Raw genomic sequence first — 20,618 nt, 5'->3', positions numbered from 1 at the left:
GTTCCCTTAAATAGAACCCCCAAACCTTTCTACCCTTAACATTATGTGATGAGTGCTCACTTAGCTGAATTCTGAAAGAATAGTTGTGAGGGTGGGATTGAGGGGGTAGGTTCTCCCCAGTTGGGGCTTGGGGGGGCGGTTTATAGACCTTGTTTATGACGAGAGCTGTACAAATGTGGATTACAGAGGGGCGTATGTGTTTGTACACACGTGTGTGTGAATGAATGCATAGATATATGCTTTATTTATAGTTATATTTACATGAGAGAGTCTAATGAAGGGGAGATCACTCAACCTTCCCTGTGATGCTATTGAAAACCACAGAGATGTGTACGGCCTACTCTTTTTCCAAGGCTAACATAGCATGTAGTCACTCTTTAGAAAAGGCTGTGTATCTGAATTCTAACACAGAAACAGCATGTGATTGGTATAGATGTGAGACAAACAGAACATCTTCCTCCAGACCCCCAGGAAAAACCAAAACATACCCTTTGGCAAGAGTATAGTTTGAATGCCAGCACCATGCTTCTCATTTTTTTTTTTTCCTCTCTTCTTTTTTCTCTCCCCCAGTTTATTGCAGCCAATGATAAGCTGTGGTTCTGGCTGGAAGTGAACTCTGTAGTAGATTTCTTCACGGTCCCCCCAGTGTTTGTGTCTGTGTACTTAAACAGAAGTTGGCTTGGTAAGTCGATTTCTCTTCTTTCTTCTTATCAGTTCTGGAGCCATGGCTGAAATACAGACTCTAGGGTGCATCAGAGGGCTGGGCTGTCCTAATAGAAAGAAAGTTTTGTGTATTAATATGAACAACTCTGAGAGTTTCAGAAGTTGATGGTGACAGTTCTCTTTGGAGCACTAAACGACGTGATTTGCACGGTTTGTGCTTCAGGTAATGAAGTTGTATCATTGTTGAATCCTAGTGGTCATCCCTGCGACAGCCAGGACCTCTCCATTCACGGTTCTGTCACTTTTCATTCAACTCAGAGTCAGTGTTGGACACGTAAGCCCAGGCGGCAAGGCCAATTTTCTGAGTAGCTGGTCGGTGTGGCCCAGAAGGCCTGCCTGCCAAAGTTAGCTTCTAGCTGTTTCTTAGTTTTATGAAAAGCAGGTCCTGCATGGTTTATTTATAGTTATGATTTCCTTTGTGGGGCAGGGTAAGAAAAAGCGTCTTGAGTCACCCGTTACCGTGAAGGAGATCGAGCACCCTTTCTGTGTTAAAGGAAAAGCTTTGGCTAATGTTGTGTTCACATCTCACTTCCTTTCTCTGCATGGCAGGTCACTTCCTGTATCAGGATTAGGACAATTTGGTGGGAAAAGTAACTAGCTCAGAGGTTGGTTATGGCAGCTAAAGGCTTAGAGAACTAACTCAGATGTTCTCCTTGCTGCGCTGAATAATTTTCTCAGAATGTTTCTGCTGTCACGGGTCTACAGGGAAAGAAGGGAGGCTGAAGCAGGACTCAGAGGAGTCTTTGTGGGTTTCGTCTGTCTTTATTTTTAGAAAGTTTGTATCTTAACCTGAATTTTTTTCAAAGTAATATATATGTATTATAGTCAGTATAAACATCCAAAGATGTATATACAGAGGGTGCCAAAAAAAGTATGCACATTTTAAGAAAGGAAAACTGCATTAAAATTGTAATACTCAATATATGCCAATAACAAAAGATGAATACAAGTCACGTTTGACTTCTGCAATTACAAGAGGTGCTCAAAGTGGTTCCCATCAGCGTCCAGACACTTCTGATTACTGCGAACTACTGCTTGAGCAACGCTGACCAAATGTCCACTTGTATCGCTGCACGTGCCGTTTTAATTTCTTCACACAGTACCATGTGTCTCAAACTTACCACGAATGCGTGCAGCTGTCAGGCGTGTTGGAGGTTCTGTTACATACCACGCCTCCATTGTCGTCGGACTTCCACAATGTTCTCAAATTTCAAACACCACTTCAAAATGATCTTGTGCTCTTCGAGCGACGACTGTGCTTCCACCATTTTCTTTGACTGTCCTGCCTGTCGCATGGTGACGCCAACATTCATTTATTTGATGAACGCCCTTTTGAGCAAATGTTGTACTACACATTGCTACCGTAATTCAATTCAACTTCGAAAAGTAATACATAGATAACGTCCCTTAAAATGCGTCCACATTTTTTTGGCACCCCTAGTATAAAGAAAATACTAATCATCTCTTCTCCCATCACTGCCTGCTATCAGTGTTAACAGACTTCCACAACTTTCCTTCACGCTCATTTCACCACAAACAAACATGGATGTGCACATATAATAGTCTTTTAGAGGTGGTGGTCTTGGTACAAAAGAATCGTATCAGTCATATTGCACTGCAGGTTGATTTTCTTACCAATAAATGACAGACAACTCTTCAGCTCTGTAATAAGTCATTTTATAACAGTCATGCAAAATTTCATAAATTGTTGTATTGGTTTATTCAGCTACAACCCTAATGGTGGGCCACCTGATTGCTTTCTTTTTCTACTATAAACAATGGTTTAATAAACACCCTTCTCTACATATCTGTATGATTTTATTTCCTTAGATAGTTCTAGGTTTCTGGAAGAGAATGTGCTAGATTAAAGGATACGTGTATTTTAGTTTGTACAGATATGGATGGATTACATTTCAGAAATGTTACGTCAAGATATGCTTCCACTAGCAAGCAATATGTTTTGATGTCCTTGGTAGCACTGTGAATTTATTATATACCTAGCATCAAGTATTTAAAAAAAAGCATCTTATATATATAATATATGCAATAATCACATGCATATATGTGTGTGTCTGTGTGTGTGCATGTGTGTGTACCCTATAAGGATTCTCTTTTCTACCAGTTTTCTCATTAGAACTGTATTCAGTTACTCAGTGGCAAAGTTTTCATACTTGATCTGAGATGTGCTTGCTCAGATTGGGTTTTCTAGCCAGCATGATGAGACCATTAAGGCTGCACACAAATCTGAGACGTGTCCTCAGCATGACCGAAATTTGCTCTGGTGCCAACGGTCCCGGCTGTCTCAGGTTAGCTGTTAACTGGCTCCGTGGCCTGTAGGACTCACTTTTCGTCACTTGGCCTGGTGTTTTTTCATCTGTAAAATAAAGCTTGGGCTAGTTGATCTCTAAGGTTCTTTCAGCTCAGAAAATCTCTAAGACGTTTGCATTATTAATGGGAAATTTGGGAAAACTTGGGATCTAGGGTGTTGGAGAGGACTGGGAAGTTAGTGAAATTAAATCACCAACATTTCTGAGTCAAAATTATATGTGGGCTGCTAACCAGGGCTCTTCCTTTCTAAACCATCTTGTGAAGAGTCCACACATGCATGTGTGGACACACACACACACAAAACCTTAAACAAAGAGATAAGGAATGAAGGAAGGGAGAAAGACAAGACGGGAGGAACGTAGAGGGATAGAGGGAGAAAGAAAAAAGAAGGAGGAGGCAAGGAAGGAAAGGAATCTGCCTTCTCATCCCAGCTGTGCTCTAATTACTCTGTGTTCTTTGAACAACCCCTTTTCTTTTCTGGACCCTCAATTTTCCCATCTGAAAAATGGGAGGTTTGGACTAAATTGCCTTCCAGTCCTTTCACTTCATGAATCAGAGTTTTATGTGAGGGTTCATTCTCCTTTGGTCCCTTGAGGTCTTAGATGATGGAGGAGACCCCCTTCATGACTGTGGTGGAGACATCCCTCTGCTGCAGCCTGCAGCTCTCCCTCTAGGTAAGGCTGTGAAGCTCAGTCTCCTTGTTGTGAGTGAAATGCACAACAATGGCCCTAGAGCAGCTCAGTGTCAGGAGAACTGAGATGTTTTAAAAAACCCATGCCTTTTGGTGGATGATTTAATCCTGATTTTGGGAGGTGTGTTTGGATGTAGTGAAAAATCTATCAGAGCAAACAGAAAAAGGGGGAAAAAGAAAAGGGAAGAAAATGAGTTATACTTTGGCATCAACTGTGGTTGCTTGGTTGCTCTTCAAAAAAAAAACAGTTATTCTCTAAAAGATGCTTCAATTTGTTCATTCATTGAACAATATTTTTTAAACACCTACTATATACCAGTCACTTTTTCAGATTATTAGAAAACAACAGTGAATAAAATAGCATACTATCCCTTGGACATTGTAATAGGGGAAGAACAGGAAAAAGAGAGCCTGATAAATAAGTCTGTTACGTAGTATATTGGGAGCATACATAGGTTCTTTGCACCTGAAAACCTCAACCAATGACCTTTTGGGCTGTGAAATGATAACAACAACTAACCGTTCTCCTCTTGTAAGAGAAAACACCTTTAGTGAAATATTTTCTGTTCTTTGGTAACTAAGTTCCTTGGGTGAGATTCAAAACTGGTCTGCCTGTTATGGAAGAGAATTCAGTGTAATAATATTTCAGGGAGGTTCCCATGTCGGATTTAATACATGGGTTATTACATTGTGAAACAACGGTGTACCGATGAGCTGCCAGAGATAAAAGGAACATTCCCATGAGGGATGGTCTACGAAGTAGAAGGAATAATCCCAGTAAGTGGGGCATCTCAGAAAGTGCTGCCCTCCTCTGGGAAAATGAAAAGGTGCTGCCTTTACTGGTTCAGGTTTGGGATAAGATGCAGGAAACAGAGGTTGCTCCTGGTTCTCTTGCACACACTTCCGGAGCCCTGCAGAGAGCAGAGGGCGGTGCTATAGCCGGCCGTTTCGGGGTTAAAAAAGAGAATGAACACCATGACCCCCACCCTTACCTTTCCCAGAGCATAGCCCACACCCTGTTTGATTTCTTATTGTTAATATACGGTTGCATATTATACAGTATAGTATTGATTTTATTGTGTGCATTTGACTGTTCATTCATAATAACAGCTAATATTTATTCTGGTTCTAGTATGTGCTGGTCACTCTGATAAGCCCCTTGCATACATGAACTCAGTCAATCCTCAGAGCAAACCTATGAGCTAGGAATTATTTCCCCTATTTTGCATATAAGGAAACGGAGGCTCAGAGAGGTTAACTCTCTTGTCAAAGGTCACACAGCCTGGACTTGGTGGAGAGGGTGGTTTGCTCTAGATTTGGTCTGACTTTCTGTCCACACTCATGTTGTCCTTACCTTGAAAGCTTTTGGGTTTTGAGGACTGGATGGGGGTGACTGAGCTGATTTTGCTGCTGTATGTAGCGCCCTCCATCTGTTCTTACTTACAGAGAGCACTTCACTTCAGGCAAGCAGGGAAGAGATCTATTTAAGAACACCCACATGTCTCCTTTTCTCTTTCTCACTCCTCCTTGCCGAGCTCCAGTTTCTAGAGTCGCCATTAGGACCACAGAGCTAGCATGGTATATCCTAAGTCCCAGGGTATCTTAGCCTTTTGGGGATCAGACCTGCTTCACCTGAGGGGGTGGTGGGCAGCTGCCACAAGCCCTCGGTGAAGAGAGCAGAGGGGCTCAGAGCGACGCTGTGGGCTCTGCCACCTTAATTCACGTCGTGGCGCAGCCACTTGCTCATGGGTCACGTTGAATTAGGTCGTTTTACTTGTGTGAAGCTCAGTATTCCTACCTGTGCAATAGGGATAGGAAGAGTACTCACCTCTTAAAGGTGAAGTGGGGATTCAGGGAGGTAATGTGAGTTGAAGTGCCATGTACATAGGACCAGCTTTGTGATTATCTTGGGCCTCTCTTTCCAACCTACCTGTCATATCTGAAAGCGCCAGGGAAGAAAACAAACCAGAACGGAACCAAAAATAAGGCCGCGGGGTGTGGGGACAGCCACGTCGGCAGGTGGCAAGTGGCTGCTTACTTTAATTCCTGTTCCCACACACCAGCTTCCTCATTTTTGTTTCTCTCACACAATTTTTATCCTACCTCACTAAAATAAATGTACCTTGAAATGAGAGATGGAGCTTATTTTGAGACTTGAATAATATGCTCTGGGGAGGACTCTTTTTGTTTGTTTGTCTCATTCTTGTGGGAATTGGATCCCAAGGGAGGTCAGTGGGCTGGGCCTTCTTTACATGTTTGTTTATATCTTTTAGTTGAAGGTCATCTTGTGTGGCTCAAAGAACAGAGGAGAGAAAACATCATAATGCGCTCACCGGCCAGTCATCTAACCTATTTTTATTGAGCACCTACTGTGTGTTTAGCATTGGGGTCAGAGGAACAGGCGTGGCCACCCTCTTTATCCGACATTGTCCCTTCTTCTCTGATTGATGAAATCGGGGGCTGGTAAGAGACCACAGTTCACTGAATCATGGTTGAAAAACTATAAACCTGGTTCTCTAGCCCATGCTAGACTTAGCCTTAGATCTTCGACTTTAAAACCTTTAACAGACTCTGCTAGAAAATAGAAAACTCTGCTAGAAAACATAGAAGAATGAGATAGTGCCCAGTAACAGGGCAATTAAAATGATGTAGGATATCTGCTTATAAATACATGCCTGGGCAGTCCTTTTTTGTGTCAAAAGGTGATAAAAACAGAGTAGTAAAAAAAAAAAAAGCACAGGTTCTTAAAAACAACAACAACAAAAGGAGAAAACATGGTTACTGTGGTTTGAGACCAATCTAGTTTTGGAGCCAAAATAAATACACATGCAGCAACAGCAGGTAACACTACTTGGTATGTAATTAAGTCCACGATTGCGAGGTATAGGCTAGAAGGGCCGTGGGAGTTCAGAGGAGAAAGAGCTCACGTGGGTGGGAGGATGCAGGGAGGCTTCTGGGAGAGGCCTGGGCTCATCTGAGGCTTGTGACCACGGTGAGACACGAGTGGCAGCAGCCGGCACTTCTGAGGGGAGAGATGGCTTCCATGTGTGGAGGGCAGCACATGCCCACGGAAGATGATACCATCCCAGATAAGAGAGTATCCTGTCCACGTGCCCGGCATCAGCCTCACAACCCTGCAAGACTGCTGTGTTCGTTTCCTCTTGCTGCAGTAACAAATTGCCACAACAATAGTGTCTTAAAACAACACGAGTATATTATCTTACACTTCTGTAGGATAGAAATCAACATAGATCTGTGTGGACTAAGATAAAAGTGTCTTCAGGGCCGTGCTCCTTTCTGAAAGCTCTAAGGAAGATCCCAGGCCCTTGCCTTTTCCAGCTTCCAGAGGCTTCCCACCTTCCTTTGCTCGTGGCCCCTTCCTTCATTTTCAAGGCCAGCAACAGTGGGCTGACTCCCGCTCATTCTGCATGTCTCCGATCTTACTCTCTGTTATCACCTCTCTGAGTCTCCTTTCTGCCTCCCTCTTCTACTTTGAAGAACCCTTGTGATTGCACTGGGAACCCACCTGGATAATCCAGGATCAACTTCCCATTTTAAGGTCAGCTGATGAGCAACCTTAATTTGTCTGTGACTTTGATTGCCTTTTGCCATAAGTTACCATATTCAAAGGTTTTGAGGATTAGCATGCACATATATTTGGAGGGGGCATTATTCTGCCTACCAAAAGGGGTCCTCCTCCTCCTCCTCCTCCTCCTCCTCCTCCTCCCCCCGCCCACCCCCCGGAAAACCAGGAAGAGTTAGAGCTGGGACCCATGAGCCTATTCAGCCTGCTAGTGACTCTGAACACCTTTTGGAGTCCACAAGCTCCAGCAGGCATCCAGAGCCCTCCGCATCCTTACCGCTTTATACTTTTCCAGCCTGTTCTGGGAGGATACCCTTAGGGAGATTCTGTTTGGAGCCTGAGACCTCCTCAAATCCTCAGTTCCAGGTAGTGTCTTTTTTTTTTTTTTTTTTTTTTTTGCATTTTCCTGGGAACAAGTGAATTACTGGACAGACATGCCTGTTATCCGTGGTTTGTTTTAGGTCTGCATCTCCCCTACTTTAAAGCCCTCTTTCCTTAGACCTCACGTTTTCTTGCCTTTTTGGAGTTTACCTAAAAGACTAGAGAGAAACCGGAATTTGAGAGTGCTGTACGAGGTGAACAAGTTTCAGTGGTATGCCACCATTTTCCCACGGAAAGCAATGGACGGGGTCAGAACTCCATCTTTCCAGGGGCTCACTTGCCGTCTCAGGAGTCTCTCTGTTGTCTGTCCACGTCGTAGGGCATCTGGCCCCATGGCTACTCCCTTGTTTGAAGAGCCCCACACTAGATGAAGCGAGGTTAATATCTGGACCTGGTGTTGACTAGCTTCTGCACTTGGTAGGAATTACCAAGAGTGAAAGCCTTCACTGGTTTCTGTTTCCTGACATCAGTTATTTCCAGTGTACTGAGATTTGAAAAACAAAACAACAACACAAGAGTGTGGTTTAGCCAGAGAGTGGAGGTTGCCCCTCGTGGGCAGCCCCAGACACACACCCTGATTCCTAGCTGCCCCCCCCTTCCCCTTGGATTTCCTGCCCCCGTTGCACCAGGCTGCTAGTTGCATTTGCTCTCTGTATCTTCCTTGTGCTGAGTCAGGAGTGAGTTTGTGCCCTGCCTCTCTGATTGCCATGCTTCTCCCCACTAAGACACAGTCCTGACTCCACCTCCTGTGTGAAGCTTTCTCCCAGCTGGAATATATTCCTGCCTGACCTTTGTTTCCTTTGCTTTTATGATCAGTGCTATAAACGCAGTATAATCAGTCTGTTTTATACTATCAGAATTCAGGTTCCATAATGGCAGGGTGGCACCGACCTTGACGTCTGTTTTGTTGTTGTTGTTGTTGTTGTTTTTTACTGTGTCCCCAGGGCCTTGAACAGTGCCTGGCACATAGTTTGCGCTTGTTGCTTGTGGAATGAATGCATGAGTGAACCTTCTTACAATAATGATAATGGTGAATAATTAATGATTGCTTATAAAGAGCAGACACTGGCCTCACCATCTCATAGGCATTATCTCAGTTAACATTCATAGCAACCTAAAGAGTAAATACTTTTAGTCTGATTTTACAATTTAGAGAGCCAAGATTTGGGGGTTAGGTAACTTTCCCCGGGAGTAAATGCATCCAGGACTCAGGGCAGTCTGACTCTGGAGCCCTGCTTTTAAAATTACTAAGCCAGTGGTTCTCAGAGGGTGGTTCCCAGGACAGCAGCAGCACCTCCTGAAAACTTGTTAGTCTTAGAACCCAGCCGAGACCTGATGAATCAGAAACTCTGAGTTGGATCCAGAAATTGGTGTTTTACAACCCTCCTGTTGTTCACCCAGATTTGAGAACCACTGTCCAAGGCTGTGGTGGAATGGTTCCCAAATTTGGCTGTCCGTTAAAATCCCCCAGAGAGCTTTTACAACTGATGATATTTAAGCCAAACCTCCAACCAATTAAATTGGAGTCTCTAGGCTGGGGGCGAGGGGGTGGACATAGGCTCTGCATTTTTAATGCCCTCCAGTTGCATTTAAACTGCAGTAAGAATGAGACCCACGTGTGTACATCTTCTAACTACGAGTGTTGAATTAATTCCTCCCTAGAAGGGGCCTTCTGAAACTTTAACCGGCATATGAAGCAGCAGAAGAGCTTGTGAAAATTTACTTTCTGGTTCACGAGATGTGGGGTGGGGTCAGAGATCCTGCACTTCTACAAGTTCCCAGGTGAGGCCGGTGCTTCTGGTTTGGAGTCCAGACTTTTAAATAGCGACGCTTTCCAGTGTGGACTGCGCTGTCCGATATGGTAGTAGCGGCAGCCACAGTTAGCTATTTAAATGTTGATTGAGCGAAAGGAAATGAAAGCTCAGTTTCTCAGTCATACTACATTTCAAGGATTCAATAGCATCGCGTAGCTGGTGGCTGTGGTATCGGGTGGCAGAAACACAGAATATTTCCATCATTGCAGAAAGCGCTATTGGACCACGCGGCTCGAGAATGTGAGTTTTGTGGTAGAATGCACCATGGATTTTTACTTTGTGTACATCTGGGACACTCTTTCCACAGTGGAAGCTTAAATGCTTGTTGAGGTGATTTTTGTGAAAGGACCACTGGTAAAAAGTCTGTATCTAAAAGAAGAATAAATAACTTTCTTGAACGGATGTGGAGAAGTCATCAGTACAGCATCAAATCAAAAGGAAACTCCCCTCACTACTCTGCCCAAATTAAATTACGTAAGGTTTCTGGAGGCCCCCCACAAAAAAAGAAGAAGAAAAGAAGCGCTGGGTCTGGGCCTGACTCCAGCCCCAACTTCTTCCCTAGAACTGTCTTTTGGCTGCTGAAATGGCCTTTTGGGCTCGGAAAGGAAAAGCCTCTGGTTCCCCCTACAGGGCTGTCCTGGAGTTTGCTGGCTTCGTGTGAAATTAAGGAGAATGGAGAGGGGAAAGAGGACAAATTGGCTCCACCTCAGATGGACAGTTCGGGTTTAGCAGAGGTGGGGGCGGGCTCACTTTTACCTCCCGTAGGGTGTTGGGCATCTGATGACTTGACTCAACTGCTCTGACCGTGAACTCCCCATTTCCTCCACTCATGGGGGTTCCTGGTCCCAGTGCCCAAGGTCTGGAAGGAAGAGCCTTTGAGAGCTTCCAGAAGTCACCTGCTCCAGAACCTCAGGCAGCCAGACATCTATGTTCTCTAAAGCCCAACGTCTTCTAAGTAAACTAGTCCCTGTAGTCAGTGGTTTTATTTAAAATAATAATGAAAGAAAGGAAAAAGTGTGGCTTTCCTCTTGGAGGCCAGATGCCTTTGGAGGTTGGGAGAGGGAGAGAGAGAGAAAGAGAGCACTGTAAAAGAGGAAGTGTTTCTATCACCAGAGTAGAGTTGTATGTGTTTGTATTATATGTATGTGTTATGTGTGTATGTGTACATGTATTTATGTGCATATACATAGTCAATTCATAATTATCCCAGGTAATCTTCCAAACAATACTATGAAATAGAGGTCATTTTAGCCCCATTTTATAGATGGGGAAATTGAGGCCTGGGAGGATCAGTAACTTGGCGAGAGTCACATGGTGAGTAAGTGGCAGAGCTTTGGGCTTCGGCAGTCTACCTCCCAGGTCCCTGTTCCTCGACACCATATTAGGCTGACTCTCACACTATAAAATTAATTAGCCATGATAATTACACGTAAAAAGATTAGTCTCAAAGTTCTTGTTCAGTCAGCTCAAATACTGAATGCAGCTTCCTTCCTGCTCCAGGCCCCTGACGAAAGGCAGAGAGATACTAATAGAATGTCATTGGTACGCCCAAGTGAGAAAGGAAGTCAAGAAGAAAAGTAATTCAATCCATTTTGGGGGAAAAATTGAGTTCAACAATTTCCAGCTTCCATACTACTTGTTTTAAACCTTCAAATATTTTTTTCCCCTTTTTACCATCCTCGTCCCCCGAGCTTCTTGGTTTATTCTATACAAGTATTGCAGTAAATAAAAACAATCTGTGTTACTACTGTTAGTCCATCTTGAAAGAGTATGTTACAGGTTACAGGCTCTACTCTTTGCCTGAGCGCATGGTTTCGGAGGCCACCACAACATAAGCCATGGGAATAACACTGGGATGGATTGCTGTGCTGTGGCAAGAGAAGGGAGCTCCTTGGGTTCTGTCCCTACGGCTGGGCTCTGAGAGAAGGCAGCCCCAGCAAAGAGGCACAAAGTTCACGGATTTTTTAGGGAGCTGACTGCCCTCTGGTTGCTGCTGTAGCCAAAACTGCTTCTAGAGAAATGATTCCCCTGTAAGACATTTCCAGTTGTGTTCCCTTGGTGTTGCTTTGTCAGGGACATGCTTTAAATATGATACCCTCTGTAGGGAGCGGAGATTCTAAATCCTCACTGACTTGCACAACTCTGTTATATGCCAAATTGGAAATAACATCCTAAAATGAATGTCTTCAAGGAACAGATTCAGCAGTAGGTTTTCATAGATGCCAAAACCTCCCCCAGATGGCTGTACTTCATCTGGGGTATTATTGGAACAGCCTCCTCAAGCAGTCTAAATCTCTAGGGCTGGACGGATATTTACCTTCACATCATCTTCAGAAATAGATGCCTGGTTCTTCTCAGTGAGCTCAGGGTCGTGATGGATTGACCTGGTTAACAGATCAGGGAGGGAGAAAATGAACACTGGGAAGCGGCTCGGAGACACTCCTACACCTCAACTGAACACCTACTACGTGCAAGCTACCAATTCCTCGAGTGTCCCACAGATGGGAAAAACAAACATCTTGCCTTTCAGATGTTGATAATTTGATTGGATGGGTACTTTATATGGACCAATAATAAATGTGTAGGAATCCAGCAGAGGAACAGAGGGAGGAAAGTTGGCCATCCCAGCCCAACGAAGATCTCAGACATCTAAAACGTAAGCATATTCTTCTTAGAGCAAAGCCACTAAGGTGTGGTCTGCAAGACCAGCCCACCACCTGGGAACTCATTAGAAATGAAAGTTCTCGGGCCCAACACCAAACCTGTAGACTCTTTGGGCGATGGGGCTGAGGAATTTGTTTAATAAGTTATTCAAGTGGTTCTCATACATGGTAAAGTGTATGCAGATTAGATACATGCATATATTAGTGTGATATACTTGGAAGTATATTAGAATCGACTGGGGAGCTCTGAAACAACCTCCCTCTCAGCCAGATTATACTTTAGATCCACTATGTCAGAATTGCTGGGGTGGAACTCAGCCATCAGTATGTTTTCAAGTTCCCTGGGTAATTCCAATGTGTAGCCAGGATAGAGAAGCCCTGCATAGTGGTGGTTCTTAAATCAGGAACCCACGTGAACACCCGAGAAACTTAAAAACAACAAACAAACTAACAAACATGTAAGCTCCTTCCCATGTCTATTGAATCAGAGTCTCTGGTCATGATGAAGGATAGTTGACTTAGAACGTGGATACTGCATATTCTACAGAGGTCGGTGGTTCTCAAACTTTGGCAGGCATCAAATCACCTGGAGGGCTGGTGAAAACCCAGGTCACCGGGCCCTATCCCCAGTTTTTGATTCAGTAGTTCTGGGGCCTGAGGCTTTGCATGGCTACCAAGTTCCCCAGTGATGCCCGTGCTGCTGCTCTGGCCACACTTTGAGAACCAGTGACCTAACCTGGAGTGAGGCTGAACTGAAATTCTAGTAGCGGCAACCACCAGTTTCCACGATTCTCACAATCCAGTAAACATTGCTATTTTTGTGCACCATCATCTCAGTATCTTTATTGATTGATTTCCTTGTTTCAATACGTTTTTGAAATTAAAATCCGAATCATTTACATCTTGAGATATACCCAGCAGATGATATTCCATATTATAATTTCAACTTGACCAAAGGAGCCCTCCGTAGAAGGACTTCTGAGCTCCCATGTGCTCAGAATCCCCTTCTAAGGTCTTCCCGGTCCTGGGTTACTAGTGAGAGTGAAGACCTTTGCTTGTGTTTATTATCACTCGTGTTTCCGCTAGAGCCAGTTCGGGTTGCTGTCTCTTCCGAGTCCCTGGAATCGGGTAGAGTTGGCTCATTGAGGAAAATAGGAAGAGTGTGTGTTGGAGATCTGGGAAGCAGAAGGGAGGAGAGAAAGCTGGGTGAAATTCCCATTCCTTCCCTGGAGCCTGGCCTCTACCTCCCCGAGGATGGAGTCCTCAACTCCTTCCTCCTGGGAAAGATTCTTAGGGCCTGACCCCTCTGCACCCCCAGGATAATTTATTTTAGCAAACGTTCTTTCCCATTCATCCTACCTGGAGACATGGAGATGCCCAGGTGTGGGACGCAGCCTGCTCGCAAAAGCAAAGGCAGATGATGAGTAGTGAGCAGAGCTCCATTTCTAATGAAATCCGTCATATCACTCAACATAAATCCCAAATACCAGTACGGTGCCACTTTGTTCCCATGTCACTAAATTCATCTTTTCTCGTTATGGCTAGGTAAGAATTTAGCAGTCCACCTCCCAAAGAGTACTATTTACTTCTTATTTCCTGGGTGGATTGCAAAACTTAGCCCGGCCAGATTTTAGGCACAGCAAACTTGTTTTTTGTTTTTTTTTTAAATGAGAAAACTCAGTCTCACCGTCTCTGTCCTTTATGTTCTCACTCAGCCTTCCTTTCTGCCTTTGCTTTCTGCTGCTCTGTGAATTCCTCCCCTTTTTCCTCCAACCAACCTACTTACCAGCCACGCGCCCTCAATCACAATTATATTCCGTCTCCATGACTTTGGGGGCTCCCCTGTCTAGCAAGTGCTCTACCCATTCTCTTTATTCACATGAACTCAATCAGTTATGACTTTGCTTCTTTGAAAACCATTATTATCTGAATCTCTCATGGATGGTCTGATGTTGGCTGTATTTTTATAAGTCATATGCAACATCCTGGCTCGTCAGATTAAAATTGACAAATCTGGCCCACTGCCTGTTTTTGTAAATAAAGTTTTACTAGAACACAGCCACACCCATTTATTGACATATTATCTATTACAATGGGACAGAGCCCACGAAGCCGACAATAGTTACAATCTGGCTTTTTACAGAAAGTTTGTCATCTGATCCCTGTTCTAGGTTAACAGTAACATTATACATTCTTTTACATTCCTCTAATTATCTGGCACAGTGTTTTACACATAGTAGCTACTAATCAACTGGACATGAGCTTTCCTCTGAAATCAGTTACAAATGTAATAGTAATAAAGTAAAATCTTATGTTTGCTGCTGTTATTATTATAGCTACCATGTGTTATGTGGCAGGTGTTGGACTAAGCTCTTTATATGCCTGTCTCCTTTCATCCTCTTAACTAGGGTTTCCAGGTGGGAATTCCCACCTGTTCTCAGGAATTTTTTTCGCTTTCCCGTTGCCGAATCCCAAGATATAAACTGTTTTCTGTTCTCCATGATGAATTGTTTCCACAAAATGACGGCTGATACTACCAACCACCTGGGTTTAAGGAGCCGATTTTCCCGATTTCCTGGTAAACTTTTCTCAGGATTTGGGAACAGAAAAGCGAAAAAAATCCCCGAGAATGGGTGGGAATTCCCACCTGGAAACCCTGTCTTAACAGCTCCCTAAGATACTGTAGATAAAGAACCTGGGACTGAGAGGGGTGAATGATCTCATTAGCTGTGTGACTTCAGCAAGTGATGAATTTGAACTCAGGTCTGTGTGATCTCAGAGCCTGATCCTTTCATTGCTACTAGGTGCTCACAGTTGAGTACCAGCCCTTACATGTGATGAAAGACAGAAATCTTCAAAAACCCTATCAATGAGATAAGGCCCACAACAAAGCTGGCATATGGTGTAAAGGGAAGTAGGAGGATGCTCTGTCCTCCGAGGGAGCCTCTCCTTCAATTTTGTTCCCTGCACACCTCAGTTGCCTTACCCTGATCCCAGCCCTGGTTAGGAAACCCCATTAGACATTGCCAGGGTTATTATTAGGATCATCTTTATTTGTTCCTTCACTCAACAAACCTTAAAACAAGTATAATGACTTGGTTGCTCTACTGGGCTGAGAGTTTAAACGGTGAGTAAGGTATCTTTCTCCGGTTGCGGGGAAGACAAGTTTGCCAACCCCGGACTACAAACCCAGATGTTTACAGGGACAAGATCACAAGTGAGTGAAGCATGCCAGTAAAGGCTGTAGCTGGAGAGTGAATACCCTGCTTAAAGGGTAGCTGTTGACGACCTTTGGCTGATTCTTGCCATATTGACACCTCCTCAATGTCTAGTATTGCCTTTTCCTCCCTTTCCCCGCCCTCTCCCCTTTCCTCCTGCCCTTTCTCCCTCTCCTCCTTTTCCTCCTCAGCCTCCTCCGGATGAATGATTTTTGGCTACAGTGGCTTGCCCTTTGGAAACCGGTGTAGGTTGCGGCATTATTTCTGTGCTTAGGACCCAGGAAATTCTGGTGTCCTCTCTATAGGATGTGATCACCTTAGACTGTGTTCCTTTTTTCCACCTGTGTGCTCCAGTATCATTACAAGGTCTGTAACTTGGCATCTGCCGATAACACTGAACAGGTAACAAGATAAACAACTAATTCTTCATATGGTAGGGGAATATCTTAGGAAACTTAAAACCCTATAACTTGAATTTGCAAATTGCGTCAGAAAATTTTTTTCAAATGCTATGGCATGTGGAGCAAAATGTACATTGTCTGAGAACTTATTCTTTCTATTTTTTGTTTGTTCGTTTTTTAGAAATTCATTTCAGGCAATAGCCTTAGCTTGCTTTCCATCAGTAACAATGCTTCTAGTCTGGTGGAGAGGAAGGACCCAGGCTCCATCGCAAGCACACAGGGACCTGTGGAAAATGCAGATGTCACAGGCTTTTCTTTGCACTGACCTGCCCCAAGTGTCTGTCTTCTTCCCAAAGCCCTCCGAGGCTCTCCTGAATTCCCCACTTCAGCACAAGTATATTTTCCAGGATCCTGTTCTGACATGATTTGTTGTGCAATTCTGCCACCTAGTGAGAGAAAGTAGGAATGAAAAACAGTAACTGTGGTCCTCTGAATGCTCTCTGTCCTTGAATCCTGATTAATTAACCTCGGATGCAATAGGCCTTGTATTTTTAACTCTGAGAAGATAACCTATCCCTCAGAAGGTCCCCAGATATGTCGAAAAGCTGGAAAAAGACAAATGTCAGGCCAATAGCTAGGATTCAGAAGAGTAGGCTTATGTGTTCAGGCTAAGCATTCTCTGAAACCTCTCCCCGGGGGAAACCAAATCTCAGTGGATTTCTGAGGCAGGTGGAGGAGAGGCGGAACTCAAGCCTGACTCCAGAGTGAAGACGTTACCTGTTTCATTTAAATGATGGACCGTCTTCAATTGCTTATGTAATCTTTTCAAGTCCAGTAGGATATTTTCTTTCTATCTTTCGACTGAATTGGTTTTGGATTTGAAAGAAATATTAAAGGAGCTGCCACTTTCCTTTTTGCATGTCAAACTGTCAGCTTTGAAAAATGAAAGCATGTACAGATTCTGAATAGATGTTTATCAAACCTAAACAGAAGTAGGAACTTTATTAATAAACTTGAGTGTGGTCATAATATGTGCACCCCAATAAAGCAGCCCTGGTGTAGGAACCAGAACTACAGTATAAAAAGACGATTGTGCTGTGTTAGTGTTGTAAGTGTTACTATTTCATTCTTTCCTTCTGGAGGTGAGTTATAACCATTGATTACCATTGGGTGGGTCCCAAAGGTAATTTTTGTGAAAGATAATAGAGGTTTTCATATGATATGCTTTCAGCCACATAGCAGATGCAGAATAACATAAAAAGAGGCCCAAAAAGTAGTGAATATTTTTATCCTGAGTTATCATTTCTTGTATCAACTCATTTTTAGGGAAAAGGAAGCCTGGGGTTTTTTTGTTTTATTTTTTGTTTTTTGTTTTTCTTTCTTTCTGTTATGACATTTCTGTTATTTCCTTAGACTTTTTGGCTGGATTTCATCTCAGCAAAGTTCAAAAATTATATTTCAGATAAAAAGAAAAGATGAGACAAAACTGGAAGGAGGGTGAGAACTCTGACAGACGGAGAAACAGAACTCTGAATGCCCTGTTGCCCATGGAAAGTTTAGGGTTTTAAGGAGGAAATACAGCTAAGTGGTTGGTTCTGTTTTTTCAGGGCTAACAGGAATCCTGGAAGCATTTGCGGTTGGTCAGGGAACCTTCCAATGATCTAGCTATAGGAGCTGTAGCTCCAGGCAGTTAACAGGGCAAAAGAAACAAATGACCCATGGGTGCAAGTGTACTTTTGTCCAAACCACTTCCGTGGGTCTAGACAAAGGAAAACAACTGTTTCCTGAGCTGGAAAGAACTACGAAGTAATCCTGGAATCAGAGTTCCTTATGTTCTAAGGTCTTTAAAAACTAATCAATAGCACGTATATGGGGTGGAGGCAACAAAGGGAGGTGATTTGTGTGTGTTTTAACATAGCCACCCATCTTGGAATCACAATTTTAAAATGGTCGTGGAGAGAAAACCTTCATGATTCTTAGCTCTAAGGGGCCAATTTATGAAGCCAGTGTCATCTCTTTTCTCTGCTGGTGTGTGCTCAACTTGGCCACCCTTTATGCCAAAGACCTTGAGCAGACCTTGGCTGAAACTCCAAGGTATACTCTCTGTTCATTGTCAGCAGTGATCTGTGGAATGGATTGGTGTGGGCTGCGTAGCCTTGGGCAGGGTTCATGTGTCATTCAGGAGACGACGCACCAGGCTGCAGAAGCAGACGGAGGCTGCCTTATGTCCACGGAAATGAGTGCATCGGAAAGCCAGATGGGGGCCAGCTCTAAGCATATGAGGGATTGCAGACTGCAAAACCGGAAGGACTTGGGGACATCATGTCCTTTATTTTACTTATTAGAACACTGAGGCCCAGGGAATGCCAAGGAATTTGCCCACATTTCTTCCCCTAATTAATTATTTTGGTTTATTCAATGATGATGCCTGCGTGTCTCTCGTGTGTCCGGCTTTGCTCTAGGTGCTGGGGTTACACAGAAAACGAGTGTCATATAGGGAGCAGAAGCTTGTCCCAAGTCAATCTACAAGAAAGACCTGATTGATAATGAAGAGTCTCAGGGCAGAGAAAGAGATAAAAGAGAAGAGAGACCTCGTTTGGGTGCTGATTTGGCTGTCTTTAACAATTATAATAACTACCAGTGTACAATGGAGGTTACCCCAGGTACCATATCTTTGCACCCATCAGAGTTGTAATTGCAGAGGTACTTGTAAGATTATTCGCTTAGTTTCTTTCTCCCACTGCAGACCCAGACTGTGAGTTCCATTATGCAGGCACCTTTTTCGGCATTACATTTTAGCCCCAGAACCGGGCAGAACACTTGACACATGGTAGATACTCAGTAAATATCCACTGCGTGAATAATGGAATGTGTAACAAAATGATAAAGCTGCCCAGGTTCCATTCTGTCGGGTAGGGATCAGCTCACTTCAGTAAAGGATCATACAGTCTTTATTTTTTGTTTAGGCTTTGGGGGGGCCATACAGTCTCTCTTGCAACTATTTAACTCTGCTTTTGTATCAGGTAAGCAGCTGTAGACAATACGTGGAAGAATGGGTATGGCTGTGTCCCAATAAAACTTTATGCATGGACACCGAAATTTCACATTCATACAATTTTTTTTTATGTTCCATGAACTATTATTTTAATATTTTTTCACTATTTAAAAATGTGAAAAAAATCTCAGCTTGCAGGCTGTATAGAAAGAGGTGACAGGCCAGATGAGCCCATGGGCCGTAGCTTACCGACCCCTGATATAAGAGTCTATTAATCGTTAGAATAAAGGTTTTATGGAATTTTTAATTGCTTGATTCATTCACCTGTTCAAACATTTATTGAGTACTTGCTCCGTGCCAGGCTCTGTACCAGGTATTGGACACACAGCAGAAATAAGACACAGCGTCTGTCCTCAGATGGTTTAGTATCTAATTGAAGAAGATACACGTAAAAAAAAAATAAGTGTAATAAAAATACAGTGAAGTGACCTAAGCAGGGTGCAGGGAGGAAGTGGTCAGTTGTATTCTGGAAGGACAGGAGAGCTTCATGGAGATGTTACATCAAGGCCTGAGTGATGAGTAAGTGATGGCTAGGAACCTACAGGGAAGGGTCCACATAGGAAAGGCTCAAAAGCAGTTCCTTTTATGGGACCCGAATGTAACGGGGCTAAGGCCCTAGGTAAGCAGCCCTGGGAGGCAGGGCCCTGTCTGCCAGCACTTGGAGCATGATGTGAGGGAGTCTGAAGTGTGCGAGTCTGATGTTGGGAGTATCTCCCTGAAAATCCTTTAGAATCCTGTCGTCTACAGGAAAGAGTGTGGAGAGAAGTCTGTGGAGAGAAATGGGGAGGGAGTTAGGTTGGAGACAGGGAACTACCTGAGATGACTTCAGAATCTAGGGGAGAAGTCCTAAGGGCTTGTGTTGATTAGTGCAGAAGCAGGAATTATGGAGAGGAGGGGAAATCCCAGAAAAATATTAAGGAGGAAGACCCTAAAAGACTTTGTGGGTGAAGGCTATCTGGAGCGTGAGGGAGTAGGAAAAATCTAAAATGACTGGTTTTGGGTTTGGATATTTCTCCATTGATGCGACCATCAGCCATATAGAAAATAGTGAAAGGGCATGTTTTAGGAGAGGGTAATGGGATCTCTGGTCGTTGGTGACTTTGAAAGATTTCTCCTCGTGAGGTTTATTTCCTGTCTCTGTAAAAGAGGAATAATTATTTCTGTGTTTCTTTTGGGAGATAGCATTGCTATGACCTCCTTGGCAGTCCTAATGGTGATTAGTCACCCGTATAAAAACAAGACCATTGTCCTCAGCAGGTCGGAGCTTTGGAGGCTGAGTCATGACTGTGAGATAAATAAAAAGCCCACAGTCCGTTTAGTGAATGTATTTGAGGTTCTCCACAATGAATTGGGGATTTCTAGACTACCCCCTTCAAATGTCACTGGCTTCTTTCGAATGTTCCCTATTTCCAGACTGGAAAATCAGTGTGGATGGAATGATTCTCCCCCTATCTCTTAAGTCAGTTTGCCTGTCTAGTGTGCAAAACCTTTTTGCTTGCTCTCTTTCTCATTCTCTGCCCATTGTAGAGTGATGGTGGAGTTTTAGATAACTTCCTTAGAAATTAGAAGGATTTAGGAAAAAAACAATTCCCAGCTCCTCTCATTTGGCTTGGTCTTCCTAATATTCATCTTGATCAAAACTAGAGGTGAAGATGTTATCTCTCTACATTGTAGTCACAAAACAATAAAATGCCCTCTCTAGTTTATTTCCTGACTATGGAAAGTGGTCCAGGAAAATACTCATATATAAAACAGAAGTGG

General features: G+C 43.5%; 1 protein-coding gene across 28 annotated transcripts in view; it reads left to right on the top strand.

The window, feature by feature from the left end:
- KCNMA1 (potassium calcium-activated channel subfamily M alpha 1) overlaps positions 1–20,618 on the top strand; it is a 708,733-nt gene that overhangs the window by 404,047 nt on the left and 284,068 nt on the right. For all 28 annotated transcript variants that reach the window (XM_033130127.1, XM_033130157.1, XM_033130156.1 and 25 more), the window contains exon 5: positions 571–682. In XM_033130127.1, coding sequence (XP_032986018.1) covers positions 571–682 — 112 coding nt within the window. The remainder of the gene's footprint in view (positions 1–570; positions 683–20,618) is intronic.

Source organism: Rhinolophus ferrumequinum, chromosome 16 (genome assembly GCF_004115265.2).
Source record: "Rhinolophus ferrumequinum isolate MPI-CBG mRhiFer1 chromosome 16, mRhiFer1_v1.p, whole genome shotgun sequence".
NCBI classification, from domain to species: domain Eukaryota; kingdom Metazoa; phylum Chordata; class Mammalia; order Chiroptera; family Rhinolophidae; genus Rhinolophus; species Rhinolophus ferrumequinum.
This window is presented reverse-complemented; position numbering and strand designations above follow the sequence as displayed.